Here is a 21,110-nt window from a genome sequence, read left to right as displayed (position 1 = left end):
CACCAACTTCTACTTTTGATTGTACTGAACATGCACAGATTGTTGGCTTGTGATGGGAATTGCTATTAACATCCTGGAAGTCCGTTTGGAGGCGCACAGGAAGCGGCGGACTCGCACTAAGCCATTGCTTCATGAGGTGCTTGTCTTTGAAGATCCGTGAAGATGTCCGTTTTGTGAGGAAGTTGCTTTAACCTTGTCTGGACTGCTCGGACAATCGTCACTTTGGTTCACTCAAGAACAGAAGAGTGAAATGCGATCATCCGCCTGGGGACATGTTTAGCGCGGGAGAAAGTGTGCGTCGTCTCCATGGAGAAAGGGAAAAAAACATGGTGGCAGGGGGCTACAACGTGAAGTCACTGCTCCTATGTCTGTGGTCCCTGTGAAATCGCGGCCGGCTAGCGTAGCTCTCATAGCTCCGCCTTGGAATTCCTTTTTCTGTCTCTTCTCGTGCGTGGCAAGGAGCAGCGCGCAAAAGCCTAAAGGTGAATAACAGCCACTTGATGCACTGTCCACTTAAGCGAGCTTGAAGTGTTGACCAGGGTTCTTGAAGGTGTCATAAATTCCGATCTCTGAGCAGCTGTGGTGTTTCAGGGTTGGCTTAAAGCTGCTGGTTTTATGTGGGAGCAACATTGGAGCTGGTGCTGAACATTGACTGCTCACCACATTGTTCTCATGGCCCACTCTGTTCTCAGCCACACAAACAAAGAGCGGCATGTTTGTGTCCAAGCCCGGCCGCCTCCTGCGTTCGTGCTCTCTAAAGCATTTCTGATGAAAATTCCACTGTTCGAGTTGTCTGCAGTGGGAATCACTCTAAAGCTCTCCTGAAGTGTGTCAACCCCTGTTTGTGTTTTGTCTATACTCTATAGCAAGTTGGAGCATGCTCTCTGAAGCCCAATGATTTTGTAAGTTAATGTTTCAGTAATTTTGAGATCATGCCCCAAAGTATTCTGGGAAAGCAGTGTTTATTTACAGTTGTCAAATATATGACCCTGCAAACAAAGCACTTTTCCAGCCGTCTGTTGGTCTGCACTTAGATTAATATTTGCTCCATTAGGACAGAGGCCAACACTAGACAATAGCAGTGAGAAGCAATCTGAGGTTATAAGCCCATCAGAGAAACCCAATACGGTTTACTCGACAAACAACATTGATTTGTCATAACAAAGGCACAGCTAGAGCCAACCAAACCAGTCAGGAATTGATGCAATCACCCAGGGAGCAGCCGAGGATCACACCTATTGTCCTGGATATCGACTGCTACTCCTTACAGTCCATAATGATCTAAGTTCCAGGGGGCTTTGTGGTCCAGTGCGAGGGTATTTCATAAATCTCATCACTTTGTTGACCACGTGGACAGAATAATAGATCCACTTCAACTTCTTAGCTAAGGTCTTTTTATATTGTTCACAAGTCACTCACCCACTGGAACGCCACATAATGTGATCAGCAGCCCACTGATTTTGAACCTGTGTTCTTTACAAATCAATGCCTGTCATCACAAAGCTATTCACTATGGTTATTTGAGCAAATATACATGGAATCAGGTCATTTTAGGCGGTTTATCGTTGAGCTCTTGTCCAGCGAGTTTCCCCACACGCTGGGACACGCCTGTCTGGCTGTATGAAAACTAACCCTGGCCGGGAGTTTGTCTTTTTACATAATGTGCACCTGTCTCCTGATCCACCGTCACATGACCGTGTCAGGTTTACTGTATGTTAATGCATCCGCAGTGGTGTTACTCCAGACAGTCTCCATGAAGTAACGTGCCAGGTTAAGAGTTTAGAAAGAGAGACTTTGGCATGTCACAGCCTTCTGTTGACAAACGCACTTGGAGCTAAATGACATGTAACTGAAGACTGTCTGATCGGATAGAGCTACTGAAGTGGCTTGAATGGATGAACATGGTTACAGCTGCAATAGACCAACTCTGTATTCTGAAGAAATGGGTCTGAAACACTGGTCCACCGTTGCAGAGGTGACCAAAGTCACTAGAGCTCAGGAGACCTGCAGAAGATATTACACTCACAGAATAGGGAGGACCCACTACTTATCACTGATTGTCTGGCATTTCTATAGATATCAGCTGCTGTGACTAAATTTGTTAAACCTATACCAAAACTATAAGTTGTTTTTGAAGCAGCCTGCTGACTAATGTCTGAAGTGATCCAGAGACAGTGCTCCACACACAGCTGCTGCTTATAAAATATAGATGTAGGTAAAGGGAAGTGTTCTCTGAAACAGCAGATAATGATGGCTCAGCAGGCCTTTGTGATACAGATGCATTAGTGCAGTCTCAGTGTATTATGGCAATTATCTACTTGCCAGAGACGGTGTACCATGTTCTTCTGATCCAGTAGCTTTTGGCTCATGCTCTGCATCATAACGTGACGGTGCATGGCCAACGGAATCAGTGGCTTTATCGATTTCATCTGGATATTAAGGGTGTACTGTACGAAGGCCTTTCAAAATGCACTTCATGTCACGCTGCTGCTTTATGAAACTATACACCCTTTCAGTTTGCATAAAATGCATACATAGTGTTCAGGCTGATCACACACCTGTTGCTTATCAGATTGCATTTGTTGTCTGTTTTCCAGAGGTCCCCACATTTCAGGAGAAGACGAAAGCCTCATTTGGAAATCTTATGGACGAAGGTACGTATTCTGCTGGTTTAATTTATTGTGTGGAGTTTCTCTACAGTAAATACTTGGACCAGCTCCGGCTAACAATTACCGCTACTTTCTAGTTCTTCCTTGTTCGTATAACAACCTCCACCTTCATGTCATGAACCTCACTCCTGCAGCTTCTGTAGGAACAGTTCTAAAGTTTACATTTTCCATAACTTTTCCATATAAATGACAATTTTTCCATAGACTTGATTGTAAAACACACAAATCTATTGAGAATAGAAGTTGAGTGTAAATATATTATAAAAGTATAAAGCAGGTCATGGAGCGTTAGAGCCACAGCAGCATCTGAAGGTTTTATTACAGGAAATCTATATGAACTTATGGAAACTTTTGTTTACATTTTACAAGAATGATACTTAAGCCACATGGCTCATTTACATAACCTTCACTGTGACAGCTTTGTTTATAGAGAGTTGTGTATAACACATCATGCTGACATTTTCTGCAGTTGCTCAGATTATGCAACATTACATTTGTTGCACTTGAGGAGGATTTGGTACGACGTAACTTCCTGGTTTTTCCTTTATCTTTCTCTGCTGGGTTAGGATGGTTGGATTGTCCTGACGGGCAGAAGGAGCAGCTGAAGCTCCTGATCCTAACTGCAAAAGGTTACTCAAGGTCGCCCTCATGACGCTGGCCTCAAAGGTTAAGGAAAAGGAGAAAAGGGCTATCTTGCCACTTTTTCAGATGTAGGGTTTTACCAGGTCAAATTCTCTAATAGCCAAAAAGCCACAAAGGCAGATCTGAAGAACCACATGTGGTGGAGACCTGCTCTAGATCGACCAAAGTTGTGTTTATTTGTCGTCTTGAGATGGAGGATATTCAGTGTGACCGCCACACAATGCAGCCTATTTTGGTGTTGTTCGCTGACTCTGACCCTGGCCTTGGTCTTGCTCGAAGTCCTGAGCTAATTTGGGCCCATTGCTCCTAGCTCTGCTGTTAGCATGCTAGCCATAAGAGCATCTAATAATAGCAAGGGGAGGCATTATCTCCACCACAGCAGATGTGTGCACTGTGAGCCAGCCAGTGGCTTCACTAATACAGCCACTACAACCAAATTAAATCCACACAGGCTAGATATTTACCTAGGCCAGAATTGCATCACACTGTTCCAAATTTCCAGCTTGAGGAAGTCAGATTTTAAAATATAAAATACTCATTTCTGTGTTTTGTTGTGTAAAAAGGAAATGGTGCCAACTAAGTAGGCATGGCATATATTTAAGTGGATCTGTGACCTTGTGCTTAAGTTGTAGCCAACTGCAGCCTAATGAGCCACTTTATTTGCAGTCATGACTAAACGTTTGGCTCTGTTTTTGCCTGTGGGTGTTGATTTCCCAGCTGTCACTCTATACACTGCTGATGGTTTTCTGGCCTTAGCCACCCGCCCATTACTACGGCTCTTTTCTCAGTGTTGTGTGGGCAAACCTAAACAGTCCTATATCCTCCCTGTTCCCCCGTCTCTGCCCCTCCTTCACTGCTGCTCCTGTCCTCGTGTGACATTTTCTCAGCTCCTATTAGTTCCTCTCTGCAGACGATGCACTTGTGTTTAGACTCTCCTTTGTAATTACTGGCCTCCAGATATTTTCCGCAGTCTTCAAAGAATTCAATAGTGTCTTCTGACCACCTTCACTGACCTACTTCAGTGCCCAGTCAGAGCTGTCATACCACATTCAACCACAAACTTACTTAAAAAGGAAGACTTTTTCCTTTTTCTTTTTTAGCTTAGTCCAGTAAAGATTTAATGTGATGTAATACCAGACCTCCACAAAGGAGTGTTCACTTGAAAACTATAGAATTAGTGATTCCCTTTGATCTTGGGGCTTGTCTCTGCGATAGTGATGACATTTCAGCAGACATAAGTTGCACATAGATTGTTTGAACCACCAGGATCTTCATTCTTCACCTCAGTCTATGAAAGATTTAGTTTGATGTAAAAACCCAAACCTTGTCTCTTCTAACCGCGCCTGATGTCTATTTTGTGTAGAAATGAGTCGCCAGACCGCCACCGCGCTGCCCACTGGAACCTCCAAGTGCCCCCCCTCCCAGCGCGTGCAGACTCTGTCAGGAACCACTGCGTCCAACAGTGACCTGGCCAGTCTGTTTGAGTGCCCTGTGTGCTTCGACTATGTGCTGCCCCCCATCCTGCAGTGCCAGTCCGGACACTTGGTATGTACACTTTGCACCAGAGACATGAGCGGTCTAGTATTGTATTGGGCATTTGCTTTGAGCCTGTGAAGTGTTAACTTGCAAACATGTTGTGTTAGTTTTCATGTTTGTGACAAGGTTGTGTGTTTTCTGTCAGGTGTGCTCCAACTGCAGGCCCAAGCTGACCTGCTGCCCCACCTGCAGAGGCCCCCTGGGCTCCATCCGGAACCTGGCCATGGAGAAAGTGGCCAACTCTGTTTTGTTCCCGTGTAAGTACGCGTCGTCGGGCTGCGAAGTCACCATGCCCCACACCGACAAGACGGAACACGAGGAGCTGTGCGAGTTCAGGCCTTACTCCTGCCCCTGTCCCGGGGCATCGTGTAAATGGCAGGGCTCACTGGACGCTGTGATGCCCCACCTGATGCACCAGCACAAGTCCATCACCACACTGCAGGTCAGCTTCTATTTACAAACTTGCCACATAACACTGTGTTTTACAGGATCACCAGTCTTTTTTGTTTTTCAAATCCTAAAAAGCAAACCCTTGTTTGTTTGTCTGGCATATAAATTATTAGAGCAATTTGTATTACATTACTCACAGACTCGATCTGTAAAGCCCTTCCAAATAAAAGAAAGTTGTCACATCCAGATCACAAGTTCAATAAAAGGTAATTATCCAAATGCCCAAAAAATAAGTTCTTAAAAATATTTAGCATTGCATTAAAATGTCCCCCGTCTCTTTGTCTGAGCCATGTATTGTTGATAACTGTTGCCTGTAGTTTGTAAGTTGTGTTGTTGGTATTTAACTCTGCCCGTGTCTTTCAGGGGGAGGACATTGTGTTTCTGGCCACAGACATAAACCTTCCTGGTGCCGTGGACTGGGTCATGATGCAGTCGTGCTTCGGCTTTCACTTCATGTTGGTGCTGGAGAAACAAGAGAAATATGATGGGCACCAGCAGTTCTTTGCCATTGTGCAGCTCATTGGAACTAGGAAACAGGCGGAGAACTTTGCATACCGTCTGGAGCTGAATGGGCACCGGCGCCGCCTGACCTGGGAGGCCACGCCGCGCTCCATCCACGAGGGCATCGCCACGGCCATCATGAACAGCGACTGCCTGGTGTTTGACACAACCATCGCACAGCTTTTTGCAGAGAATGGCAACCTGGGCATCAACGTCACCATCTCCATGTGCTAAGGACTCAGCCCACAGGGACAAGCGTTACTGACCGCTGTGAGCCAGGCCTCACAGTGCTCTGCCTCTGACAGACTTATCTGGAACTAGACTGTCTGTGTGGGCAGCACCAGCCCCGGGAAGGCTGGATGAATGAACTGAATGAATGTGCGGATGGAAGGATGAGTGGACAACACAAGGACTGAACTGTGTAGTGATGGCTCTAGACTTCTCAAATCCACGTATGTGAGACTGTGGTCCATACAAACTGAATCCGCTCAGTTGGACTCTGTCCTGGCCAGTGCTTTGTTGCTTTTCCGTGTTTCTTCACCGTCCTCCTCACATTCACACACTACAGCTGTGGGTCACTCTCCCACACTGAGGGCTGTTTAGACAGAACCCACTCAGCGCTAGTTAGCCAAGGAGCTAACTCGTGGTTTACCTTTCCTGCTTGTTCTACTCAGTACCTCCTGAATCATACGGTTCACAACACTAGGGCTGCCTTCAGTCAGAGCTCACTCTTCCTGGTTTGGATGTTTTGTTCTAACAGTGACAGGCTCGTGAAGCTGAGGCAGGGAACCTCACGTCACACTGATGGCACGAGACGCCATTGGGTTTGCAGCTGTGCACCGGACTGCTAACATCAAGGAAGCATTTACTGGCGCTTGTATTTTGGTAATGGGTGGGTGGACAGTCGTCTCTGGTGTCTCAGTGTGACCCTCAGCCTCACAAACCTGTCTGTCCATTATCTGAAAGAAGTGCACACCTTCCCTGATGACTGAAGATGAAGTGAGTGGGTCAGGAGTCCAGGACCAGAGAGAATGAGGAAAAACTCTGCAATTTAGTTCAAACCTGTTTCCTTTGTGGTTTGCCTCAGTCGCCTTTATTCTTTTTGATTCTTTTTATTTGTCTTCTGTTTGGGAAGAGGCCTCGGAGTGTCATGTACATGTGCGTAGGTTTGTGAGATGGACACTTTCCTTAAAGCTTGTTTTCATTTCTGCATCTCCTCTGCTCGTGTTGGCCTCAACCACTGACTGATCACCCAACCAGGAATGAGGGACAGTTTGTACCGTTACAATGTCGCTATTGTTATTCAATGGAAAAGTTATCTTAATTATAATTTTTGTAATAACTTTTAAAAACAAAAAAATTAAAGGCAGTTGTAAAACTTGTGGCTAAACTTCAATGTTTGTAGTTAAAAAGCAAGTTGTGTCGTTCTGAAGGTTTTGCTTTTGGATTGTGTTCCTCATCTTTGTCTGTCCTTCTGTGTGCGAAGTGTATCAGTGAGAGGCAGGAGGTCCAGCCAAACAGCTCCCCACTTCCCCATCTCACTGCTGCTACTTCAACCTCTCACTTTCCTCTTTTAATTTTGTCATCAAATAAATCTATCTTTTTCATAATATGTGTCTTCCCTTTATTTCACTGTAATATGCTTTGACTGCATGGGAGTTGACACGCATTTTCTTTTATTATCAGTTGCTTCTATGAGACTACAGGCTGTAAAGAGTTGTTGGTTATTTTAGACCTGAATATCAATTGGATAAATGTTGAGTAAAAATGATTTTGAAGTGGTAGGACTTTGTGAAACGCGCACATCTTTGCACCAGTTTCAGAGCGCACACTGGTCACACTGTACTGTTGTAGTGTGGGTTGGACCACTCCTAAAGCATGAGGTCATACCAACCCTTTAATGAGGATGTACTCTGCCACGTGTAATGGGCCAGCTGCCAGGCCCAGGCCTCCGGGTAGTTACGTGAGGACTTGTTTAGAGCTGACGTGATGAGGGGCAGTAGGCACTGAAGGAGTACCGGAGTACCGGGGGCGGAGCACAAACACAAGTGCGGTGTGTTCAAAACAAAGTCAAGAACACGAGGCGTGCACACGGTGACTGCTGTAACATCCTGCTGCACTGCCAAACACTCCAGTCCAGGACAGAGTCGACTCGGGGCGACACTGACCCCTACAGGCCATACATTCAATCCACTTTTAAGCACTCCTACCACTTGGCTACTGCACACAACAACAACACTCTGTAGGTGAACAATACGGAGTTGTTTTTCATACACGTGCACGGGTTCCTGTTTTAAAGAGGTCTTCACTGATGCTTTAACTGTAGTAGATTAAATCAAAGTTTGCTCTTGATTGCCTTTTGACTCTGAAGACGTCACAACAACGCCCCCTGTGTGAAATTGTGATACAGGCACCGTTGGCACAACCTGTGAAAGAAGAAGCGACTAAATTGTGGTCCAAACTCATTCATAACTTTCCCAACATATTTGTTACCTCCCAATTCACATGAGATAGTTTTATAGGTACATTTCCCAACCTGCAGTATGGGGGCCTAACATGACAAACAAATCAATAAATAAATATATTGGCGAATCATTCATATATATTTTTAGTTCAGTGCCGTGATATTTTAATAATTCACTGATTTATTTATTATTTTGGCAGATTTGGCCCCCCATACTGCAGGGTCACTGATACATATGCGTTATGATCAAAGTGTTTACAATACAATAAAGGAGGACAAAACACATTCCGTTCCACTATGAGAAAATAACCAGGTTCTTTAAGTCAAGTGTTCAATTGATGGGACTTATATATTGGCCTATATTCAAAGAGGTCTGTGAGCAATATTCCTGTGGTATTTATCTGCACTTGGCACCTGAAAACAGTTAAGAACAAAAGTGGGCAATGAAAATGAAAAGCACATTACATTAGCTTGTAAATGTAGTATTTAACTTCAGGTGATTTACAGATTTTGGCACACGGGCCATTCCTACAACAGTGTGAGGCCCGGACGTCCCGCAGAGACAGCTGAGGACGCTGACAGCACTAAACCTTACCATGGATCATCCTACCAAACGACAAGATAATCTAGGTCTTATTATCACCCCGTGTCCTGGGGTGAAGAAAGGGCCATGCTTTGACGACTATAGGTCATACATTATGCTCAAACCGATAACAGATGGCAGGGTGGCAGTAAGAGACAGGAAGATTATAAACCAGCTGGGGTCTGTCTGACTAAATAGAGGTATCAAAAATAGCTAGACTTTTCCATAATAATAAAAAAATATATATATTTTATGTATGTTGTGCCGCGCAAGCCCAGTAAAACTAGTGTCCACAAACACAATCTCGGGGGAAAGGACTTCTCATCTGAGGCTGTGTACTAACCGCTGACCAAACATTATAGACAAACGTTATATTAAATTCAAAAACCCATGACTTTGGCCTTTATGTGGCATAAATAAATCTATGAGTAACCAAAGAGTGGAGGCAAATTGTACTACTATGTTGGAACCAAAAATTAGGAATGACCTTCATGAAGCACATAAACGGTAATAATGTTCAGGAAGGAGGTTGTGTGAAAATACATGCAATTTTCATTATGAAGAGCAAGCTAGAGTGAACACAGCAGGGAGCTCACCGACTGCAGCAAAGCGTACTGGGTAAAAACAAACATGTGGTCAAGGAAATTGAACAGAACTGTCTCTTCTCCTGACCAGAAATGCCCCATGTTTTACACAAGATTAATATCCTACGGGTGTTGTAAACATGATACAGCTTCGTCCGCTTTCTTCACTCAAACCTCTTCTATTGCTTTAAATATAATGTGCCAACAGTACAGTCTTCTCAAACCGTTAGTTGTCTTAATAAGGTCAGAGTGCATGACCAGTGTGTCTTTATTAATGTTTTGTTTGATGCCCGAGGCCACACTGTGTTCTCAGTGTTTCCTAGTCTGCTCTATTGATCTCTTCATGCCTGTCAAAATATGACAAAACACATACTACACGCTGGTGTTTCCAATTACACCGCTGCGGGGGAAAAGTTGCATCTGCATTAGTCAGAACACTCACTTTTTGTGTGTGAAGTCAGTTTAATGCTTGCATGACTGGGACATAGGGCGGCACAGTGGCATAGTGGGTAGTGTTCTCCTCCCTGCAAGGAAGTCATAGGTGAAATCCTGAGGCCAGATGGGGCCTTACTTTATGGAGTTTGTAAGTTCTCCCTATGTGTGTGTCGGTTTCCCCAGCCACTAAAAACATGTACAATAGGCAAGGCCTGTTTACATACGAGTATGATCATTAATATGCACTGTCCCAACCAAATAAACAGTACAAACAGTCATTGAGCTCTTGACTTGGCACGTTATTCATGAAGAACACAGGGTCTACATTAATGTTTTATTTTAAAATTACTGCCTTTCTCACAATGCTCATTGCCGACTATTAGTATTCATTTGCAAAAGATAAACCAAACCTATTAAGTCAGTGGCATTTTCAATAAGACTAAAATCAAAAGATTAAAATAGCATGAATTTGTCACTTAATGGGACACTGCAGGTGAATAAAGGGGGAAAACTAAATTTAGATATATTAATATGACACTCTTCCAGTAGATCACTGGAAAATTGGAAAAAAAAAAGATCAAAGCAAGATGATTATAAAATCCACATTGATGCCACATAAGAAAGTTATGAGACTTATTCATAAGTGACCGTAACCATGTCACCCCCGCCTTAACTAAGCGCATTTTCTCCAGTTTGGCTTTACCCAACTCTAAAAGCTTTGCAGAAAGAGTTTGCAGACTATAGCCCAGAGTAATGCCTCATTTGAAAGCTCAGACCTACAACACTGATCGAAACCAATCCTTTTCCTAGCATTGTTGCCGTGTTGTCGTCACTTTTTTCATGTTCTTTTTCATCACATGTTTACCGCTTTTTGTTGAGTTTTTTTTTTTTTCACTTTTTTGCTTAACTTTCACTGCTTTTTTTTGTCTTTTTTGTGTGGCTTTTTGTTGCTCTTTTGTGGCTTTATTCTGTCCCTTTTTGACACTTTTTTGGTGTGTTTTTCATGCTTGTTTTCTTCTCGTTTTTTTGCTATTATGACGCTTTTTTTGAAGAAGCTTTTAGATTTGGGTAATTCAGGAGGGGGTTAAAAAAAATCTACTGGTTTGATCTTTCCCAGATGTTAGAGTTTGCTGAGTATCGGGGTGTGTGTTCGTGCTGTCCCGGGAAAGCCTCCTTCAAAGGCGCCATTGAGCACCTGGTCCAGACTCGACACCATGACGAAATCCAGATCGGCTCGCACGTTGGCCGGCAGATCCTCCAGGTCCTTCTTGTTGCGCTTCGGTAAAATGACACACTTCACTCCGGCTCGGTGTGCTGCCAGCACCTTGTCTTTGATCCCGCCCACCTGAGGAGACAGCGCGTCAGTCCGACAGCTGCAGACAAATGCGGCTTTTACAGTGTGCAGCCAGAACCCACCGGCAGCACAAGGCCTCTCAGGGTAATCTCTCCAGTCATGGCCACGTCTGATCGAACCAGTCTCCCGCTGAACAGGGAGGCCAGGCACGTCACTATGGTAACACCTGCAGAGGGGCCGTCCTTAGTGACCGCTCCAGCAGGGAAGTGCAGGTGTATGTCTGTGCCTTCCAGTGGATCTGGAGCTCCCACAACTGTTTACAGATATATTGAAGATCAGACATGACCCCAGTGTGGCCCAGGAAGCAGCAGTGTTTGTTGATAAAATGTATTGTTTATGCTTTCCAAATATTACATGCATGTTTCCCATGCTCTTATTTGCTTTGTTTTCAATGTTTTACAAACTTTTCACACCAAGTACTACTTTATACTTATTTGACCTTCCAAGTCCCATCAGGTCATGATCAAATCATGACTAAACTGTGATATTGTTATCAGATATTGTTCAGCAATAGATCTATATTGGACTCAATTGTGTATACACTGAGAGTAAAAACCACTTCTAAACTGGACGCCTAATTTAATTAAAATTAATAAAGTCTAGTGCCGAGTGCCCCAGCTTTACTTGTACCACTATTGGAGAACCTCTGTTTGACACAAATGCACTTCTTGATACAGCTTTCTTAACCGATTAAGCATGCATGATTTTTCGATTGTGACTACTTTTTACCCCCTTTCGGATTTATCTTTTCTTATCAAGCTAAAGGGCCAAAACCTTTTTTTTTTAATCTAATCCATACATTGTTTATTTTGTACATTCCAAAAAGCTTCAGTGTTACTTACTGTTGGTTAGACGGTAGGTTTTCGCATTCGCCCGTAGCCAGCTGATTGCGAGATGGGCCGACTCTTTCATGACGTCCCCCAGCTGCCCAGTGAGTGTGAGCTGTCCCTCCCCTTCTGTGCGACTGGCCTCCACGAACATTATCTCCCCGCCCAGAGGAGTCCAGGCCAGGCCCAGTGCGACACCGGGCAGCGTGAGGCGCTCCGACACCTAAGGATGCACAAGATCAAACATCTGTGAGACTGAGGGACTGACTTCAAACGCTGATGCAAAAAGAGGAAGTTCAATTTGAAATCCCAAGAAAATTTGTTTTTAAAAAAAAAAAAGGAGCTAGAAATAGAAGTGATAGGCAGCTTTCCTAATGATCAAGATTGCTGTGTCATTTTGCATTAATGTGCTATGAGGCCCACTGTTTCGTCATAACTCCACGTAATGCAGTTTACCTCCATGTCAAACACAGGGGGTCCCAGAATGTCTGTCAGGGCGGTGTGGTCAATTACTATAGGCATCGCAGGGGGAGTATCCTTTGCTGAAAAACAAAAACAAATATTTATGTTTAATTGTCACATTCAAAACCCTGTAAATTATGAACAATATTGACAAATATATTTAGATCATAACCAAGGACCACAACTAAAATTGTGCCAAGATTAATTAAAATGTTTTAAACAGACAAAAAAAAGCATATAATACACCTGCCTGACCACAAAAAAAAGAGTGACTGTTAGTTGGTTCAGCAACACTATGTGCCCAAAGAATAAGATCAGCTGACTGACTACCTGAACAACCTGAATGACCAGGTTATTCCATCAATGGATTTCTTTTTCCCTGATGGCATATTATTATTCCAAGATGACAGGATTCATCGGGCTCACGTTGTGAAAGAGCGGTTCAGGGAGCCTGAGACATCATTTTCACACATGGATCGGTCACCACAGAGACCTGATCTTAACCCCACTGAGAATCTTTAGGATGTGCTGGGGAAGGCTTTGCGCAGTGGTCACACTCTCCCATCATCAATACAAGATCTTGGTGAAAATTATTGATGAGCGAGTGAAAACTTGTAACACTTTGAGGCTTTCCTGGCAAAAAAAGGATTGTAAGGGTCGAAGTCTCAAAACTGTTTCATTCTCTTTGTTTGACCTCTTGTGGACAAACATTATTATTGCGACTTCTCATAAATATGAAGCACCAACACAATCATGTGCAAAAGAAGTTTCAAACCCACGTGTGGCAGATTTATTATTTGCAGCCTGCTATTAATGTTTGAATGATCAAATCAATCATAGGCCGATAAATCAGAGTAATTTTTACGTGGGCCGACTAAGTTGCCGAGGCCAACTCAGTCACCTGCGGTTCTACTGCTCTGAGGCAAAATGCGTGATCTTTTTATTTCATTCAGTCAGAGCTAATTTATTAACTATTTGCTGTAGATGGCGCTCCTTACGTTTCCCTCACCTGGTCAGCCATCCATGCCTGCAAGTCCTGCTTTTCTGGCAGACCCACATCACTAGTGAAATCATTATTTCACATTTCAGAAGCTTAATTAAGGAAACAATAAAACAGAGAATGTGTGCTGTGATCAAAGCTATAGGCGGCCCAACACAATATTACAGCATGTGATCTTTTTGTGTCCTTGATCATGCAGTGTATTAAGGCTTACAATAGTTTTCCATCTCCTTGAATTGTGTCGTTTTTAGGTGTGTTTTTGAAAGTGCTGTGAGAGTGCACTGTTGATCATCAATTCCACAGAGAGAGACAAAACAAATCTCTCACCCGCCTGCTGGCCTTCAGAGGTCACACCCCCGGAGTCAGAGATATGCAGCTGACCCTCTGCCACCTTTACAGCCACCGCACGACACACTGTTCCTATCCTCCTCTCCAGAGAGCGCACGCCGGCTTCACGGGTGTACCTGAAACCACACAAGCACTTAAACAAGAGATGGTGCCAGTCTAATGCTCTGCGCAAACCAAGAAATGTAGATAAGACAGACTAAAAGAACCTCAGTACATATTTTAAATTCCTCTTAAGCAATAATTCACCGAACCATCTGTTGACCTTCGGGTACTATCGTCTTTAATCCATTGATCTAAGTTGACATTGCACTTTATACTTAGTTTCATTGATAGGATTCAGAAATAAAATGCTTCTTACTTAATAAATAAAGCTGCTGCTGCTCATTTACCTGCTGATGATATCCTGAGTAGTGGATTGTGGGATATGTAGTTGCTGTGGAGTTAATCCATGCTCCTCCAACTGCTTTGAGATCAAGTGCCGGTGGGCGATCTCCACCTTTTCCTCCTGCGTGTAACCTGCAGATCAAGAATCAACTGAAAATCATGAAATGTAGGACTGTAGTTGTAGAAGAAATAACTAGACGGTGGAGGTTTGACCATTCAAGACTGTAGAGGTAGTAACATATGTTTTTTTTTTCTTTCTACCCACACATCTGAGCATCACTGCTGTGTGAGGAACCGCTCATTTAACTACTCTCCTTGATGGACCTGCCTACATTTCTCTTTCAATGCAAAAGAAAGAAGGATGTTTCAACAGCTGGATTAGAACAATGTTGGATGCCACTCACCTGGTACCTGCAAGACCTCCATTCGATCGAGAAGAGCTGGAGGAATGGTGGCTGTGGTGTTTGCGGTGGCGATGAAGAGGACTTGAGACAGGTCAAAAGCCACGTTTAGATAATGGTCTGTGAAGCTGTGGTTCTGCTCTGGGTCAAGGACCTATGATGATTTAACGTCAAAATTGAGCATTTAAGAAGTTATAGAAAATAATAAAGTGTGAGGGATAGGTTAGCTGCGTGTAACTGTGAGGAAGTAAATGACCTCTAACAGGGCGGCTGCAGGGTCTCCTTGAAGACTCTTTCCCAGTTTATCCACTTCGTCCAAAAGGAACACAGGATTATTCACTCCCACAGTCTTTAGCCCATTGATGATTCGACCTGGCATGCTGCCCACGTATGTGCGTCTGGAGATGTGAGAAGTGACAATAAAAAAAAACACTGACATTAAAGCAGATTCCCCCAAGAAGATGGAAGAAATAAACATGTCAAAGTGAACATCAGCGCTCATGTTATTAGTTATTCAAAAGACCCGCACCCATAAGAATTGACGACTCATGCAGAGAATGAAAAGACAATAAAATGAAAAGTCTGACAAAACAATCTGGACAACAACGTCATCTGAAATAATTTATGACAAAGAGGCATGGGGGTATGCACGGCACTGATTCCAAGCTTCAAAGTGGTATTTTCTTTTTTTTTTGCTGAAGATATAGTTATCAAACTTCTAGGTAATTTAATTTATGGCTAAAAAATTGGCCTTTTAAACTGGCATTGATGTCTCTCTCCACTGTTGTTATTCTGAACACATGGTTCTTATCAGGCGTCAGATGGTTCTGGACTCCTGAGGTTCATCAAAGCTTCTGAGGTCAGCCCAAAGACCACCACCTTTTGCACACATAACACGGACAAAGACCCATTCAAATACAAACTAAACTTTAAATGAATAAAAATATACTCAAGAGGCTTGACTCTACACTGCGTACTTTACTCAGTTGACCTATTCCCCTTCCTTTAACCACAGTCTCAATAAAAATTGATCTGAAAGAACAACAAATTAAATTAACATTGTCTGATGATGTAATTTGACAATCAGATTTACCCATTAAGGGACTTTACAAGCAATTTCAACAGAACTAAAAATTACCAGTATGATTATTGAAATCCCAACGAACCGGATAAATCCTATTAAAATCCTATAAATGTCAGGCATTGCCATATCAGCCATCTGTGGGGACACAGTGTTCATAAACACATTTACTTAGAGGCTTTTTAAAAAGTGTAATCAGATGGTCTGGATACATACATGTACAGCGATAAAATATCAAGCTTAGATTGTGATTATATGTAACATACATGTTTTATATTATTCACATATCAAGAATTAGACAGTAACATTATGTTGGACAAAGCAAAAGGAGAAGCTTTCAGGTCCAATCAGAAAGGGGGTGGGGTCTTGATTGTTTGATTTTTTGTCCAAATATCAACTTGTTCAAATATAAATACAAACAAAACACTTTTAAAAAGTATAGAGAAAAAGAAATGCATTGAAATTAGGGGGAGCAGTAGACTTAATCTACATTTTATTAATTAAGGAAGAGTGTTATTGCTCTGAACAGTCATTCTATTGCTCAAAATTACAAAAAAGAGAAACACGGTAGGGGAACTATGGATCTGTTGAGAGGGACCACCTCCCAACGGGTTCATAAACCTCGACTTTTAATGCACCACACAGCATCGGAACTTCATCTACAAAATCAGCTGTTGGGTCGGGGTTTGTTGATGGGGAGATAATGCCCTCTTCAACTGACCCACTCTACACTCTGGCTTTTTAACGCACTATACTATGTAGTCATCATGCATAACTCACAAAAAAACAAGGAAAAATAATAATACGCAAATTAATATTGTACTGAGGAGGGAAATGACAACTGGGAAATAGCAAGTTCACGGAGTATAATATATAAATGTACCTTTTAAACATAAAAATAGTGACTTTTGGTAATGTTAACATTGTTTGGCATTGGTAACCATCTGAAAGAAATGTCTTAATCATCTTTTGTTACTTGCTTTGTACTAGACATCATACATGAAACCAGACGTGTTGTGCTTCGTTTCTGTTCATTATATGAACATTTCAAACAGTGCTTTGTAAGTTTGGACTATGTTATAATAGCTAATGAAGTGTAATAGGTTCTCTTTTGCCAGAGAGGCAAATCAAAATATTACACTGCTGATTGTATGATTTATATTGTAATCACATTTGGACATGTTCTACCATGTTCAGATACTGCAACTGTACATAATCCATTTATTCTGCTGTTGTTCTTTATTGTTGTTTTGTTCCCCTTGCACTATGTTCCTTGTACTTTTCATTGTATTGATTTCTGGGGTAGGAGCTCACCAGCTTTTTGCTTCAGCCCACTCCTTTCAAGCAAATTGTTAACTGCTCAAAAAATAAAAATAAATAAAACTTTTGAAATTGTTCTCTCTCTATCACTTTAATCTTCCAAATGTGCACCATCAAGGTCTGTATGGTGTGGAACAATCACAACTACTCAACTTATTATATTTGGCCTAAATCGGCCAACAATACATAAAACAGTGACATATCTGTCAATCCCAACAATCGTTTTAACTTGGACCTTCACTACATTATGACATAATCATAAACCAACCTATGTCCTCTGATGTCCGACTGGTCACAGACTCCTCCAAGAGCAATTCGGTGAAACTCTCTGCCCAGAGTTCGAGCTACAGATCGACCCACACTCGTCTTACCAACGCCCGGTGGCCCAACAAAGCACAGAATTGGACCCTACAAAAAGTATGTAAAATCATACAACTAATATGAAAATGTTATCTTGGAGAAAAAGAGGTCTGCTAGCACCTTTAATGAGGTTTTTAACTGTCGCACAGCCAGATACTCCAGCACACGTCTCTTCAGTTTGTCCATGGCATAGTGGTCATTGTCTAATTGAGTCCGAGCCGCCCGAATGTCCAGGCAATCTGAGTGAGAGAAAAACATGTTATATCTAGCACAAAAGTTCTTCCAGTCCAGCCCTCGTAATGTGAGTTTTTTAAATTTTGATTTACACCCACTGTTTGTCTCATCAAAGTTTCTCTTGTCGCACCATTAAATGCTCTCGCTTGTCGTCAAAATTGGTCACACAATCAATGTCTGATTTCGAGCTCATTCAACAATAGTTAAATACAAAATACTCCTAAATCTTCATGTAAAAAGGACCCAGTGCAGGTACTTTAACTCACCCAGGAAGGGTGAGTTAAAGCCTTGTTTTGCACATGAACGTTGCCTTTTAATTTACCTTTGCTGCTATTGTTCCATGGTAACTCCACCATTAGGTCCAAGTAATTTCTTGTGAGCGCGTATTCTGGCATTGACTGGGGCATCTTTTTCAGCCTACATAAGAATGAAAAGAGCATTAGTGATGTCACTAAAAGTGGCATCACATTCATAAAACCATTAAATCATCGGATTTATTAAGTGTTCAAGAAAACACTTTGGCACCTCTTGAGCTCTTTGACGCAGACTTTCAGAGCTGCCTCTGGCATGTTGGCCCCGTGGATCTTCTTCTCCAGGACTGTAGTATCATCGCCATCCTCATCCTCATCTTCCTCATCCAGACGGAACTGCCGACTGGGGAATCCTTTATGTATCAGTGGCGCCTGAACAGCCAAAAGACTGTGACGGTTACACACGGTATGATTTAAACACAGAACCAAAACAATTAAGCAAACTAAACGACCTTCTTTTCATTATCGGGACCAACTTTTCTTGTTTTCTGAAGAAGTTTAAGTCCTTCAATTTGTCGTGTCAGCATTGGCAGAGCCATCTTGAACCTTTCTTCCAAACTCACAGCATCCAAGACCTGAAAGAAATATACATGTCTTTATCAAATTGATTGCAAATGCATCCATTACATTTAAATGAATGAGGAGCTCTACCTGCAGTTTTTCCTTGTTTGAAGTGCGAATCATAGACGCTACCACATCTGGAAGCGTTTCCTTGGGCAGACTGTCCAGAAGGCGCCTAAACTTCGCTACTACAGGAACCGACATATCCAGCATACCTAACAGCTGCGCTCACACACAACACAGAGGATCATTGGAAACTGCTCATTGCTGCTTGACGTAGACATTTCGAGGATTATTTGCCCTTTTTCTTTTTTTCTTTCTGTGACAATTGTCTGGCATGAATTGTGAACATTAAATATCAGCTTTTTAAACTTCTACATTTTTGTATCTGACTCTGATACAGTAATGCATTGCTTAGATTACATTCTGTTTAAAGCAACTGTTTTAAATCAGTGTTTTTATTAAACCACCTTTGGGACAAACTTGAAAACACAATGTGACCAGAAAAATAAATAAATACATATACATTCCTTCTCGAAACAAAGACTTGGCCACACGTACCTGTATAGCAGCCTGATAAAACTTCTGGGACAACTCTCCCAGCTCCCCATCTTCTGTTCCACTTTCTGAAGCAGAACCAGTATATTGCTCCAATTTGTCCAGTTGCTCCACCTGAAAAAAAAAAAAAAAAATATATATATATATATATATATATATATATATATATATATATATATATATATATATATATATATATATATATATATATATTTGTCTACAAAACGTTATTACAAAAAAAGTATTTTTTTTTACCTCTGCTAGCACAAATGGTCGCTCCTTTTGCACACTTGAAACACTGAAGCGGCACAGTCCAGTGATGAGAAGGGTGTAGTGGGGTTTGGGCCAGTTACTGCCCACAACCTGCACTGCTATCCCTGCAGTGCCAATCCTTAACAGATACAACGCACAAAGCCATTACCATTTACTATAAATGAGAGAACCTCTTTACAGCATTGCAAAGCTGTCTGTGATGTGGCCATTATCCAAGAACCCTGAATGTTTGAACTCTGCTGAACTTGTTTGCATAATCTCTACCGGGGTGTAAAGTCCACATCGGTTGCCTGAACGTCTGTAGGACATGTCCTGGAGGCCTCATTTGCTATGGGCTTTTCTAGAACATTATAAGGTGTTCTAGTAAATTCAATGTTAGCAAAGGAAAGACAGCAGCGTAATTACAGCATAGTTAACAAGCCTAAACAAGTAGAGGTCGTCATAGCTCTGACATTCACTGTGACTCTTGCATCACACGTAATTCGGGTGCTACGGTGCTGCAGTGCTCAGGGTCCTATCGATCACATTTCATAAGAGTGCCAGTCTAGAGACAGCAGATAAGACACATTTCAGAGGTTACTGACTTGTGCAGAGATGGTAAATCATCGATCTCATGCTCCGGATCTCTAGTGTCGGGAATGACTCCAATGATCGTGCTTTTCAAAGACGTCCCCTTTAGCAAGCGGTGCTTCACCAAATTCATATTTCTCGGTGAGTCCACGCTGAACCTGACCGTGGAGCCCGGGAGGAGCACCCCTTCGTGGGTCAGGAGCAGCGGGAGACGGCTCGGTATCTCCATTCCTCCGCTATACGACATCGCTGACAAGAGTTGAAACTGCGAGGGTCACCAAAAACAGCAGCTCCCAAAACATGTCATTTACACAACCTGAAGACCTCCTGGGTATTCCGCCAAAACAAAGCACAAAAAATAGCAGGTCTTCATGTAATAAGTTATCTGTTACCACAGACTGTACTCAGAAGGTAAACATCCGGGTGTCTACAGGATCCGAACAGGGTCAAACAGAGATCGCGTCTTCTCGCCATTGACTTCAACATACACGGACAATGAATAATAAAAACAATAACAATAATAATGATAACAATAATAATAATAATAATAATAATAATAATAATAATAATAAATAATAATAATAATGATAACAACAATAATAATAATAATAATAACAATAACAATAATATTAATAATAATGATAATAATAATAATAATAATAATAATAATAATAATAATAATAATAATAATAATAATATTTTTTCCCGAACTGGTTTCTGTTCCATACTGTTTTACTGGATGCTTTTGCATGTCTTTGCCGTGTTTTTGTGGGCTTTGGTGGATCTTTTTTTACTGTAGAGAGCCCACAATGGTCCTGAAGAAAGCACGCACTCAGCACAGTGGAGGCATCACAAGATGAGCCACAGGAAACAAAAAGGGACAAACGAAGAGGTATCCGGGCAAGACTCACAGCTAAGCCACACATTCCTTCTATCCTACTATGGTTCACTGGAGAATTAAACAGATTAACTGCTAAGATCTTCCCAACAGATAGAATAGAATAGAACTTAATTTTCTGTTCAAAAGAGCAGAAAATTGTCTTTCAACACAGCTAATTAAAACCCAGTAAAAACACACATCATCATTAGAGAATGATAGAGAACACATCACAAAGAACAACATGCATACAACAACGACTGCAGATGGAATTAATGATTTCTTGGTGGTGAAAGACTGTTGTGGAGCGGAGGAGGGAGCTGCG

General features: G+C 42.1%; 2 protein-coding genes across 3 annotated transcripts in view; one reads left to right on the top strand and one right to left on the bottom strand.

The window, feature by feature from the left end:
* Positions 1-7,407, top strand: part of siah1 (siah E3 ubiquitin protein ligase 1) — a 29,383-nt gene extending 21,976 nt beyond the window's left edge. Inside the window, exons 2-5 of one of the 2 annotated variants that reach the window (XM_079568322.1) lie at positions 2,597-2,654; positions 4,675-4,856; positions 4,993-5,289; positions 5,661-7,407. In XM_079568322.1, the coding sequence (XP_079424448.1) occupies positions 2,645-2,654; positions 4,675-4,856; positions 4,993-5,289; positions 5,661-6,032 (861 nt within the window). In that variant the 5' untranslated portion in view covers positions 2,597-2,644 and the 3' untranslated portion in view covers positions 6,033-7,407. The remainder of the gene's footprint in view (positions 1-2,596; positions 2,655-4,674; positions 4,857-4,992; positions 5,290-5,660) is intronic. The other variant, XM_079568321.1, reaches the window with a different exon arrangement.
* A 3,551-nt stretch (positions 7,408-10,958) lies between these two features.
* Positions 10,959-20,324, bottom strand: lonp2 (lon peptidase 2, peroxisomal). Its single transcript, XM_079567169.1, has 17 exons — positions 19,923-20,324; positions 19,321-19,456; positions 19,069-19,179; positions 18,598-18,729; positions 18,399-18,521; positions 18,161-18,318; positions 17,958-18,052; positions 17,522-17,640; positions 17,310-17,449; positions 14,897-15,038; positions 14,644-14,794; positions 14,245-14,371; positions 13,835-13,971; positions 12,502-12,587; positions 12,061-12,268; positions 11,281-11,471; positions 10,959-11,209 (listed from the first exon to the last, which is right to left on the bottom strand). Exons 1-17 carry the CDS (start codon positions 20,153-20,155, stop codon positions 10,985-10,987), a joined length of 2,514 nt encoding a protein of 837 aa, XP_079423295.1. The 5' UTR covers positions 20,156-20,324; the 3' UTR covers positions 10,959-10,984.
* Positions 20,325-21,110: the final 786 nt, after the last annotated feature.

This window comes from Gobius niger (genome assembly GCF_951799975.1).
Source record: "Gobius niger genome assembly, chromosome: 12".
In the NCBI taxonomy this organism is placed as follows: Eukaryota; Metazoa; Chordata; class Actinopteri; order Gobiiformes; family Gobiidae; genus Gobius; species Gobius niger.
This window is presented reverse-complemented; position numbering and strand designations above follow the sequence as displayed.

What these genes read in the sequence shown, in the direction of transcription:
- lonp2 (XM_079567169.1), bottom strand. Translation starts at nt 20,155, where the DNA reads ATGTCGTATAGCGGAGGAATGGAGATACCGAGCCGTCTCCCGCTGCTC. An exon ending in CAAACAAGGAAAAACTGCAG is followed by an intron (nt 18,522 to 18,597) that starts GTAGAGCTCCTC and finishes TATTTCTTTCAG; the next exon opens with GTCTTGGATGCTGTGAGTTT. An exon ending in CCCCTGTGTTTGACATGGAG is followed by an intron (nt 12,269 to 12,501) that starts GTAAACTGCATT and finishes GTGCATCCTTAG; the next exon opens with GTGTCGGAGCGCCTCACGCT.